This window comes from Terrapene carolina, unplaced genomic scaffold, assembly GCF_002925995.2.
Source record: "Terrapene carolina triunguis isolate 2854851 unplaced genomic scaffold, T_m_triunguis-2.0 Scaffold165, whole genome shotgun sequence".
NCBI lineage: Eukaryota > Metazoa > Chordata > Testudines > Emydidae > Terrapene > Terrapene triunguis.
Genome location: NW_020664516.1, coordinates 2436828 through 2449516, shown reverse-complemented (window position 1 = coordinate 2449516; position 12689 = coordinate 2436828). Strand labels below are relative to the sequence as shown.

Here is a 12689-nt window from a genome sequence, read left to right as displayed (position 1 = left end):
GCAAAGAAAATGATCAGGGGGCTGGGGCACATGACTTACAAGGAGAGGCTGAGGGAACTGGGGTTATTTAGTCTGCAGAAGAGAAGAGTGAGGGAGGATTTGATAGCAGCCTTCAACTACCTGAAGGGGGGTTCCAAAGAGGATAGAGCTCGGCTGTTCTCAGTGGTGGCAGATGACAGAACAAGGAGCAATGGTCTCAAGTTGCAGTGGGGGAGGTTTAGGTTGGATATTAGAAAACACTATTTCACGAGGAGGGTGGTGAAGCACTGGAATGGGTTACCTAGGGAGGTGGTAGAATCTCCATCCTTAGAGGTTTTTAAGACTGGGATGATTTAGTTGGGGTTTGTCCTGATTTGAGCAGAGGGTTGGACTAGGTGACCTTCTGAGGTCTCTTCCAACCCTGATATTCTATTATTTTATGATTCTAAATATAGAACAGGGGAGCTGAATTCCTAGGTGCTGCTCCTAACTCCACAGACTAATTATGGAATCTTGGACAAGTTGCTTAAGCTCTCTAACTCGGTTTTTCAATCTGTATAATGGAGAGACCTACCTCACAGGCTTAATTCCTTACTGTTCACAAAATGCTTGGAGCTCCTGGGATGGACGGTGCTATAGACATGAGTAATATTATTTCATTGGGCAAACCAAATATTGTCTGTTTATCCTGGGAAAATGAGGAGCCGAAACAGGGATAGAAAAATCAATGGGACTTGTGCCTCTAAGTCGCTTTTGAAAATCCACTCAGTCCTTATCCAAATATTATCCTTTCTGCTGATCACTGCTGCTGTTGCCCCTGCCAGTGATAATGGCCTTTTTTGCTGTGCTGAGCTAATTTATCCTACCTGACTGCCACATGCAGCACTTCCTGTAGCTGGGTGTACATGACATTCTGTTTGAGGGGGTAGGTGGACTCCACGTTACCATCAACTGGTAGAAGCTGTGGAGCAATAGGAACGTAGACACGCAAGTCCCGTTGACTTTCCCACTGTTATTCAGGGGTCCTGACTTTCAAAAATCCTGTTCTTCAGCAGCGTCAAATGGGGAGGTGTAGCGGGGTGGTCACCTGCTCCTGCTCTGAGGGCAGGGCCGGCTCCAGCGTTTTTGCCGCCCCAAGCGGCGGGGAGGGGGGGAAAAAAAAGCCACGATCAGCAGCACTTCGGCAGCAGCTCTACCGCACCGCTTCATTCTTCGGCGGCAATTCAGTGGCAGGTCCTTCCCTCCGAGAGGGACCTGCTGCCGAATTGCCGCCAAAGAGCCGTACGTGCCACCCCTTTCCGTTGGCAGCCCCAAGCACCTGCTTGCTGCGCTGGTGCCTGGAGCCGGCCCTGCCTGAGGGGTATAAAGACAGCCCTGGGAGAGGGCTGTTGCAGGGGGAAGCAGCTACTGGGCTGATTGGGGAAGCAGCTGCAGCTGGGCCACGCCCCAATCAGGCCTCAGCTGGCCCTATATAAGAGGCTGGGAGCCAGGCGCACAACAGTCTCTCTTTAGCTGTAGAGGGAGACGGACCTGAGCAGAGTACCTGAGTGGAGCAGGGCTGGGGAAAGGCAGAGGAGCTGGGGAGCTCCAGCCTGGAAAGCCCCAGGCTGCGGCCTAGCAGAAGGCTAATGGGTACTGGGGGTTGCAGAGGGCAGCCCAGGGGTAGGCAATGGCAGCAGGTCCAAACCCAACCTGGCCTGTGATGAGTAGGCTGACACTGCAGTCTGCCCCAGGGCACGGGGGCTAGACAATGACTGGCAGTAGCCTTATACTGAGGTGAGGTGGGGGTAGTGGGTGGGGGTTCACCTGAGTGGGGAGATCCGGAGAAACAGTGGGGGTACTGCCAGGGGGCAGCACCCACTGAAAGGGTCACCTGGGGTCCTGGAGGGACACTGGGGCCAGCGGTAGCGTGACACCAGCCGACGGGGCGCTCCAGAGGCTGGAAGCTAATTCCCTGAGATGACCAGCAGGAGGCGCCTCAGGGGTGAGTCCCGGAGGTTACAGGAGGCTACTGGCAACTGAGCTTGGAGAAAAATTCCCCATCATGCCAGTGTGGAAACCAGTTGATTCAGTTACCTCCTCTGTAGTGCCGTGGGGTGCTTCCTCATGCACCACACAGCAAGTGCCATCCCCCATGCATCCAAGTGACAGCCTTTAGCAATACGTTGTTTATTAAATTATCTGCTTCGTTTGTTTCTCTCCCTTTGGTTTCAGGCTCTGTTACCAACTGCAGACCCAGGAAGAGGATGGGACTGATACATTTCTGGAGGAATGCAATGCAGACCCTATGTTCCGAGAGCGCCTTTCCATTCTCTCCCGCACCTTCCAGAACCACAGGGCAATGATGCAAGGAGACTCCATGTTCTTCTCTGATAATATCTTCGCTATTGAGCCAGTGGTAAGTGATAGCAGACTGAGAACACTCCCCAGAATGGATCAGACCATAAACAATAAAGACATTGATTAGTTGATGTACTGAGGATGTAACCTTTGCAAGTTTTGCAGCTAGATTTGAAGGGCACATCGTAAGGTCATTTCTGAACTGGGGTCTTCCAGTGGATGATAAGAAAGTGCTCTCATCCAAACTATTGCATTAGATCTACAAGTTGGTTTCTAGCAGGCAGTGTGGTCCAGTGGTTAGGGAGTCTGAATTGGGTTCTATTCTCAGCTCCATGACTGAGTTGGGTAAGTTACTTTAGTGCTCTTTGCCTAAATTTCCCCATCTGTAAAATGGGGCTAATGATACTGACCTTCTTTGTAAAGAAAAGCTTATACTTAGGAGCTAAGTATTATTATTAGGACACTTAGCTCTACATTTATTTAGCTTTCTTTCCATAGCAGGTGTTAATGGAAATGTGGCTATTTATTCTCTGCACCTACATAACATACATTTGCAATTTGCATGGTTCAGAGAGGTGCTGATTTGGGCACATCTTGCATATGTGGTGTTTCAAGATTAATAAATCATACATTGGCCAATGCAGGTCACACATTGACTCTAAGACCAAGAGGCCTTTTAGGGATACAGGGCCAAATTCAGGCCAGACAGAAGCATGGAGGGTTAACTCAATGCAATTCCATCCATACAACTTTGACTCACCCCATGTCTGAATTTGCCCTAAGGTTTCATTCATGAACCCTTTCACAAAATGGCACATTGGACTAGGCTTTTTGATTTTAAAGATCTGTACTTTTCAAAACAATCCTTGCCTTTTTGTTTATATCTCGTGTAGCTATGTGAAAAACAGGCACTTCAATTAATTGGAGCCCTAATTCTCTGAATGTTTTCACTGTCTGATGCCAGCAATATGTGTTGTTTTTGCTGAGCAATGAAACAGCATTCTCTTTTGAGTAAGCCCTAGAATAAATCCAACATCTCCTTTCTAATAAAATATATGAAACTAAATGAGTCAAATTCTATTCTCAGTTACTCCATTGTTTGTCTGGAATAATGCCATTTATGACCATAGAGCAATTGTCCCCAACCTTTTTACGCCCAAGATCACTTTTTGAATTTAAGGGCAACCCAGGATCTACCCCGCCCCTTCCCTGAGGCCCTGCCCCACTCACTCCATCGCCCGCCCTCCGTCATTCGCTCTCTCCCCCACCCTCACTCACTTTCAGTAGGCTGGGGGAGGGGTTTGGGAGGGGATGTGGGCTCTGGGCTGGGGCCGAGGGGTTCGCAGTGTGGGAGGGGGCTCTGGGCTGAGCCTGGGCAGGGGGTTGGGGTGCAGGAGGAGGTGAGGGAGGGAGACAGTTTGGGTACAGGAGGGGGCTCTAGGCTGGGGCAGAGTGTTGGGGTGCAGGATGGGTTTCAGGGTGCTGGCTCCAGGAGGGGATTCAGGGCTGGGACGGGGGTTAGGGTGCATGGGGTGCTGGCTCTGGGAGGGGGCTCAGGGCTGGGGCTTGGGGTGCAGGATGGGTTTTAGGGTGCTGGCTCCAGGAGGGGGCTCAGGGCTGGGGTGCGGCCTCCTGCCGGGCAGCAGTTACCTCCGGCAGCTCCCAGTCGGTGGCACAGGGAGCCTGCCTATCCTGGCCCCACGCCGCTCCCGGAAGGGATTAACGTGCCCCTGCGGCCCCTGGTGGGGAGGAGGGCAGGCAGCACGTGGCCCCGCGCGCTTCCCCTCTCTGCAAACACCGCCCCCACAGCTCCCACTGGCCACAGCTCCCCATTCCCGGCCAATGGGAGCCGCGGGGGCAGTGCTTGTAGGCAGGACCAGCGCACTGAGGGAGACCCCTGCCCCCCAGCCCCTGGGGCTGCAGGGCAGCACTGGCCACTTCTGGGAGCAGCAGGGAGTCTCTTAGTGGCAGCCCCGTTGTGCCGCTGGAGATCACGATCAACTGGGAGATCCTCTAGGATCGACCAGTCGATCGCGATGGACCGGTTGGTGACCACTGCCATAGAGCCACTCCAGAGTGACACTGCTGTCACTGAGAGCAGGTGCTGCGCAGTCATTGGATCAGTGGTGTATGCCGCACTCAGTGTGAGTGGGGCAGTTTAGCTTTACCAAGGTCACACAGCAGGCCAGTGGCAGAGTCTAGAATAGGATGGCTCTAACCACAAAGGGGAAATATACAAAAGCACCTGAGTCCCATTTTCAAAAGCAATCTAGCCCTAGAGCCTCAAAGGTGGTTAGGCTCCTGACTTTCAGTGATTTCAGTGGAAGTTAGGAACCTAAATAGCCTGGTGCATCTGGGACTTAATTCTCATTGGAAGTCAGTGAGACTTAGGCTTCTAAGTGCTTAAGTCACTTCTGAAAATGGCACTTAGGTGCTTTTGACAATGTTACCCTTGGTCACTGTGCGGGAAATGTTTAGGGCAGCATGTAGAGTACAGACAATGCAGTGTAGGCGGTGAGGCATGGCTTGGATGAGTAGAGAAGACTAGTGCCCAGCATTCCTGAACCCTCAGGGTATAGACCCTTCCTGGGCTGCCCAAGCGGTGTCTCCCATGTCTGCTGCTATTGTTAGCTGTGTAATGGCTCCGTGCCTCCCCACTGCTGGAGCTTTCTCCTGCTGAAGTAAAAGCCTCTGGCCTGGGAATGCGCTGGCAGCTCTCACTCCTGCCTTTCCCTGCAGCGTGTGGCTGCACATGTAGTGCCTGGACTCTACGCATAGCTTAACTGTAACGTCCTGCTCCAGGGGTAGGCTACCTATGGCACGCGTGCCGAAGGCGGCACATGGGCCGATTTTCAGTGGCACTCACAGTGCCCGGGTCCTGGCCACCGGTCCGGGGGGCTCTGCATTTTAATTTAATTTTAAATGAAGCTTCTTAAACATTTTAAAAAACGTATTTACTTTACATACAACAATAGTTTAGTTCTATATTATAGACTTATAGAAAGAGACCTTCTAAAAATGTTAACGTGTATTACTGGCACGCGAAACCTTAAATTAGAGTGAATAAATGAAGACTCGGCACCCCACTTCTGAAAGGTTGCCGACCCCTGTCCTACTCACTAAGTCACATGTCCGTGGATTATACTATAGCTACCTGATTTGCAGCAGCTATATTGTACAAACAGGTACTGCCATTTTTAATTCCCTTCTGACGCTGTACCTTCCCGTTTTCTCTGATTCTTTCTTGTTACCATTTCAAAAGAGCTCATCTAGTCCCAACTCTTTTGCACTCTCATCCTCTGTCTCTTTATTTTTCTGACTCTTTGTCATTTAAAATCCCACCTCTGCATCTCTCTCCTCGTTGGTTCTAGTGCTATTGGGTTAGGCTTTGCATTGAGGAAAGCATCCAGATCTTGACTAAATGTAGCCTCTTCCTAAGGGAGATATGGCTTTGGTTGTAGAAGCATCTGTTGAAGCTGTGTGTGTGGCTCGTTGGATCAAGTCAGCACCTCTGCCCTTATTTGCAGGTGTTGTTGTGTTTAGAGAAATGATCATTGAAATGTTGGTTGATAGAGTTAACTTGACTGACAATAAAAAGGAAAAAAGATCAATAATGTCTTAATTATCATGTGAATAATAAACATTTTGAGCAGCCTTCCAAGCCTGTGGAAAACAAACTGTTATGCAACTCTGACTTTCCGACTGCATCTTGCATTTGGTTTAATTTATTTTTTCAAATAGACGTGATATGTCAGCAGCAATAGCTGGGATAGAAGCCCAGGTGGCTACCAAAGACATTGATCTCGCTGTTTGCTGCAGATTTTTTTTTTGTGTGTGTGCAGCATAGTGTGCCATTAGCTGTGAGTCACATTGGGAGCACGAGGGAGCTGACTCCTTGGAAATGGAAACCAAGGAGGACAGGGATTTGCTACCATCGCACTGTCCTTGACAAGTCACCACTGTCTTGTCATTGCCTTCCTGATTAATGCTGATCCTCTGGAAATCTTCCTTTCCAGGTTGTGATAGTGCTGCCATTTTTGTAGTAGGCAAGGAGAGGCAAGTGTGTATAGGAATTGTTAGTATTCCAGAGGCTCTCCAAATCAGCTGGAGACCTGAGTGGCTTGTTTAGTGGCACTCATTAGAACAAGAGGCCTTTTCTGATCAAGTCTTTGCCAGGAGGAGTCACCACTATTGTGAGTGATAGCATCCATCCAACCACCCCATTGTGTTTTCAATGAGGCTTCACTTACTTGTGGGGAAAACACAGGACAGCTGTTGGGTTTTTGAACTCCTATTTTTTCTGATGGGTCTGAAGGGATGTGTTTGCAGTCAGTAGCTCCTCCTTGAGTTCCATTCCCAGCTCTATTGCTGATTTTCTGTATGGCTTTGGGCAGATGACTTCACCTCTCCGCATCAGTTTCACCCTTCTATAAAATGGTATTAGCCATGCTCTACCTCCCTCCCAGGCGGGCTGTGTGAAGATAAATCAGTGAGGACCAACTTTACACGATGGCCTTTCATTATAGATGCTTCAGTTTTGGGGTGCTTAACTTCAGATAGCCTAGGTTCTGATTTTCAGAGCTGATGGGAGCCACCGGCTTTTTTTTTTTTATACAGTTCTGGGTGCTCAGCATCTCGGAAAATCAGGCCCTAGATGTTTAAAGGTAGGCACTCAAATGTAACGCCACTTTTGGATATGTGGCCTGTAACGTCTATAGAGTGCTTTGGACTTGTAGAGTGCTATATGTGCTAAACATTGCTTAGAATGCCTGTATTGCACTGCTTTACACCATCTGTAACAAAGCAAGGTAACAACGCTTGTGTAACACTGACAGACCCTGGTTGTTGGCGGGCAGGATCGAACTTGAGACATCTGGAGCTAAAAACATGAGCCTTTATTGCATGGGCTATAAGCCACATAGCTATTAGCTAAGGCTGTAGAGCAGACTCATTAACTCTCTCTAAGTGGTCTCAGTGGCTCTAGAGGGGACAGAACACCACACCCAGAAGGTGTGTGGGTTACACTTGTACCTCCTTTTGTGCTATATCATGATACAACACCCCTTTGCGTTGTATACCATGTGGCAGTTGTCTCTTGTCTCTGACTGCCATTAAGCCATATACGCTAAAATATCATGCTTGCAGTTTTGTATCTGTTATTTCTTTAGGAGTAGGTGTCCCCTGTAGCTTTCCACATGTTGATTCAAGTATTGTCCTATAGAGGACTTGGCTGCCCAAGCTAACCTATCCTCATCTAAAAACGTTTAGAAGCACATATACCTGTAACAGCTAGTCTCAAAGGGCATGTAGTGAAGCATAGTCTTTTAACCAGCAGTTCCTGTTCTCCTATGGCTTTACAGAAATGTACAGAGACTCTTACAGCTTATTTTAATTTCCCAGGAGAAATAACTCTCAGTATTTCTCTAGTTTACAGCCTGGCATACACTAACACTGAAGGAAAAAATGGTGAAAATTACTGAGAATTTTATCCTTTTGAAAAAGTGTGTTTGGGTGTGCATGTGTGGCTCAGGGAGATTATCCATCCAGCTAGCATGTTCCTTTTGGAGAGTCACTGACTGGCTGATTGACAAGCCCACTGACAATTGCAGTGAAGGTGGCTTTTTCTGGTCCCCCCCCACACCAAATTCTGCTGAAATGTTCACTGCAAACACCCAGAATTCTACAGATCACTGATTTTATAGCAGAAGCTTTGAGAGCTCAGGCCTTGTAGTTAGTATGGGCAGGTTTGCTTTTGACTGAAGGTATGTGTGAAACATTCCAGCAATAATGCCACATTAAAAGGGTCCCTAGGAGAGCTGTCTAGTCTATTTGAGGATAGGGTTCCTCTGGGCTCTTAGAAAAATTGGATCTGATTGTGCCTTAGGTTCTCCCAGCACCTCCTCTGTCAGTAATTTGAAGTGTCACTGTGTGGCTTTCTGAAGTGTACCAAGTAAACACACCTAAAGGAGGCGTATGTATACCCCAAACACCTGGGCTGTGGTGTTCGGTCCCATCTAGTGGCACCGAGACCACTTAGAGAGTTAATGAGTCTGCTCTAACAGCCAGTTGGCTTTTAGCTCATGCTGTAGAGGCTTATGCAGTAAACTCCAGAAGTCCCAGGTTCAATCCCGCCTGCTGACAACCAGGGTCTGTCTGTCAGTGTTACAAGTGGGGGCTTGTCCAGGATTTCAAGTGGGAAGTCTCTGAAGCTCGGGGTGCGCTTCGATAACAACTGGGGTCTGTCGGCGTTACATGTGCATGATGCGCCTACATTTTATATAGTTTTTTATGAATGCATTTATATTTAAAATGCTAAAAAGGAGCCTATCCAAGGATGTAGGCACCCTAACATTGATTACATGACAGTGAGATCCTAGTAGCACTGAAATAATCAGTCTGTCAGGAGTCCAGACAGACAGCTACAGACATTCATTTCCACCCTTCTACCATTCTGGGAAGCGCTCCCTCAGCCCTCTCCCCAAACCCTCTCAAACAGGTAGCAGCATTCCTAGAAGGTCACCAAATGCAGGCTAGTTTGGACCAAGAGGGAGAGTAAGTGCTGGATACCAGAACCCACACAGAGAATGCCCTGCCAACCACCCTCTCTAGTGAGGGGGATCCAGATCCGATGCCCTTGATGACTGCAGCTATGGCAGTATGATCTAGATGAGTGGTCCTCCAGGCAGGCTGGTTGCAAGCCATTTGGAGACTGTTCACACTACAGCTGGGAGCTGGATAGACAGACACGTGCAAGCTCTGCTTAAGGTAGTATGCTAAAAATAGCAGTGTGGAGGTTGGGCTAGCCACCCGAGCTCAGACCCAGAAGGTTGGGCAGGCTTGTACTTGGGTGGGTAGCTCATGATGCCATTTATGCTGCAATGTTCCTGCTGCTGTTTTTAGTGGGCTAGCACAAGTGGAGCTAGAATGAGTTTGTCCATGTGGGCTGTGAGGCATGGGCCCAGCTGCAGTGTAGACATGTGCTCGAGGCTTTATAGGTTATAACCAGCACCTTAAACTCCACCTGGAGACTAACAGACAGCCAGAGCAGATCCTGATCACTGGTGTCATAGCCTTCTAACACAATGCTTTGCCAACCAAACACGTTTATGCATTTCTACAGCCATGTCAGTCTCCAAATAGCTTTCTGGTGCAGCCCCAGGTACAGCACATTCCAATGGTCTAATCCTGAACTAACACAAGCATGGATAACAGTGGCAAGGCCTGCATCCAAAAGGAAATGTAATACCTTCCTAGCCAGACACATGGCAGGTGCATCTCCTTTTTTGGAGCATGCACTCTGAAAGCTTCCTGGAAATGTTCCCTTGAGCTAGCTGGACTGAATGAGAAGCCATGTAACGTTCTTTACTACCCAGTACAGTGGACTCAAATTCCCTGCCTAAAACTGTCCGTGGTGCTCCACCATGAATCCGAATATTCCCTCCAATTGTCTGCCTTGGGACGACCCAGTGCTGTTTTTGCCCAGCTGTATGGAGTTCAGTACAGACTCTTACAAAATGCTGTGTGTCTATTGGAGATTGGTACAGATGCCATAATGGAGGAAGTGGGGGGACAAAGGAAATAAAAGAGGAGCTAAATGCATAGGGCCAGGTCCATCCCTGGTGCAACTCCAATTCAATCCATGTGGCCTATGCTTTGCAAGTCTATTTACAGCAGAAGAAAAACTGTGGAGAACAGAATTAGGGCAGCAGGCATTAGAAATCCAGAGGAACTACCCCATCACTGCACCGTGACACAGATGGATTCCAGAGTCACCACACGCAGATGGGATTCACCCAAGGGAATTACAGGAGTGAAAGGGTGGGACTTTCAGAATCAAGCTCGCAGATATTGAAGTTGTCATAGAGCAAAGGCAGAGAACAAAGAGCATTTAGGGAGGCTGATGTAAAGCTAGCTTTAAAAAAAGAGCAGCAGGTGTGATGCTGGTAACTGCAGATTAGTTGATTTGACCTCTGTTCCAAGTAATATAGTTAAATAAATCATTACGGATAACATGGTAGGGTGGTTCAGCTGGAAATGAGATGCCAGGCAGACATCAGCGTTGGTTTGTGGAAGGCTAAATCTTGTCAGCTAAATCTGATTGACTTTTGTGAAAGGCCGATGAAATGGGTAAAGGAAAAGTAGTCATCATTTGTCTGGATTTCTGTAAAGTGTTTGATAAAATGTCACATAGAAATGTTGTAGATAAAGCTAAGAAGACAGGCATTGATCATCTGGATTACAAATTGGCCATTGGGAAGGCCGCAGAGGGGAGTTGCATATGGAAGGAAAGGAGTGGAGTCTTGCATTGCTGGGGGTTGGGACCCATTCCAATTTGTACATAAGGCATTTGGAAGGCAGGACAAGCTGTAGATGGTACAAACTACACCTCTACCCCGATATAACACGAATTCAGATATAACGCGGTGAAGCAGTGCTCCGGGGATGGGGGGGCTGCGCACTGCGGTGGATCAAAGCAAGTTCGATATAACGTGGTTTCACCTATAACGCGGTAAGATTTTTTTGGCTCCCAAGGACAGCGTTCTATCGGGGTAAAGGTGTACCAAGGATGTCAGGGATCGTCAAGGGGATGTGAACAGAGCAGGGAAATAGGACAAAGCCCGGCATAGTGGAGAGCAGCAGCCTTGAAGTTACATTTTGGTGGGGTGATAGTGAGTGACGAATTATATGGCACTGGGGAGCCAGCTGGTTGTCTCCAGGCATTTGAAAGTTTGGGGTTTTACTAGGTGTGGCATTTCTGTAAAGGAAGCACTGGACTGTTTGAGAGTGTTCGCTGGACTCCCTTCAATACACTTTCAACTTACACTCCCCAAGAAAATATTTGCTTAAGAGTGAAAGGTGATATGTTCACTTTCTCCCATATCCACCCCCTCCCTTTCCTACATATTTCTCTCCTGTGTCTGCTTTTCCATCATTGCAGGCCAAAACAAGAATCACAGCAGGAAATGAATGCAATACCGGGAGACTCCCAGCAAACGGGGCCATGTAGCTCCACCGTCCTCCTTCATCTTTCCTCCTAGCCAGGTCCAGTCTGTCTGTCCACTCAGCCTCTGGCACTCGCCCTATCTCCCCACCTTCAGATAATTGGTGGTGGTACCCAGGGTTTTCAGAACCCAAAGCAGTGGTAACTTAACCGTTTTTCTCCAGGCGGAGTGAGGAATAAATCAATGGGGGCACAGCTCATCCATCTAATAAATGATTGGCACAAGCAAAGTCTGAAATGGTTCTGAGGGATCAGCGGCCAGGCTTCTGTCTGACTGCTGGGGAACATAGGTGTCAGATCCTTGCCCAGAGGAAAGCATCCTTGGACTACTTCAAAGCACTTTCTAACTAAACGTTTTATAATTTTTCTCCAAACAAAGCACATGACTCATAATAGCCTCTAATAGGCTAACAATTTCCCTAGCAACTGCCAATAATAATTCGTCTCCTTATCAGCAAAGCATTTCTAATCATAACAACAATAAAACTTACATATTAGAGGCACCTAAAACCAAGGTCATTGTCCAAGCAATCCTTCTACAGTATTTTCATGGAACTTTCACTTCTTCTCCCAACCTCCCATTCTGATAACAAAACTGCAAACATGCAGTTATTTGGCCTTGTCTCTTAAGCCTAAGATTTTCCTAGCTACATGATGTGTGGTTTTCAGCTGGCAGTGGCTTAACATACAAAATTGCTGACTGCAGTACGGTCAAATTCTGGAGTACGCTAAGGAATGTCAAATTCTGGAGTAACCGTTTCCCATCTAGTATCAGAGGGGTAGCCGTGTTAGTCTAAATCTGTAAAAAGCAACAGAGGGTCCTGTGGCACCTTTAAGACTAACAGAAGTATTGGGAGCATAAGCTTTCATGGGTAAGAACCTCACTTCTTCAGATGCAAGACAGTGAGGAAGAAGAAGTGAGGTTCTTACCCACGAAAGCTTATGCTCCCAATACTTCTGTTAGTCTTAAAGGTGCCACAGGACCCTCTGTTGCCGTTTCCCATCTGTTTCTAGAGCAAGTAGGGAATCTGGTTTAATGGGGCTAAAAGTCAGGGCCCCTGGGTTCCATTGACTCCCTGTGTGACCCTGGGGAGGTCACAATCATATTTTAAAGGAATTGTCCTTTTTCGATCCAATTGCTAGTCAAGGTTTGGGGACCTGGGAATATTCCAGCTGGCAGCATAAATTGATGGAGTCTGGTATGCTATTTGATGCAGTGTTGCTTATTTACAAGGAATGTACAAAGTTATGTGCCTCTGAACTCAGAAGCCACTGAATAAAAGGAGCAGTTTGTTAGCTTACAGCCCTCAAGTCTCTTTAGCAAATATGAGACCCAAAAGTTCTCTCTTGATTTCTCCAGGGTCACTGT

The 12689-nt window shown here is 47.9% G+C and overlaps 1 protein-coding gene across 1 annotated transcript in view; it reads left to right on the top strand.

Annotated features, from left to right (window-relative positions):
- The window catches only part of LOC112119564 (hydrocephalus-inducing protein homolog), a 360821-nt gene that overhangs the window by 69318 nt on the left and 278814 nt on the right, over positions 1–12689 (top strand). Inside the window, 1 exon segment of the mRNA XM_029912025.1 lies at positions 2194–2377. Coding sequence (XP_029767885.1) covers positions 2194–2377 — 184 coding nt within the window.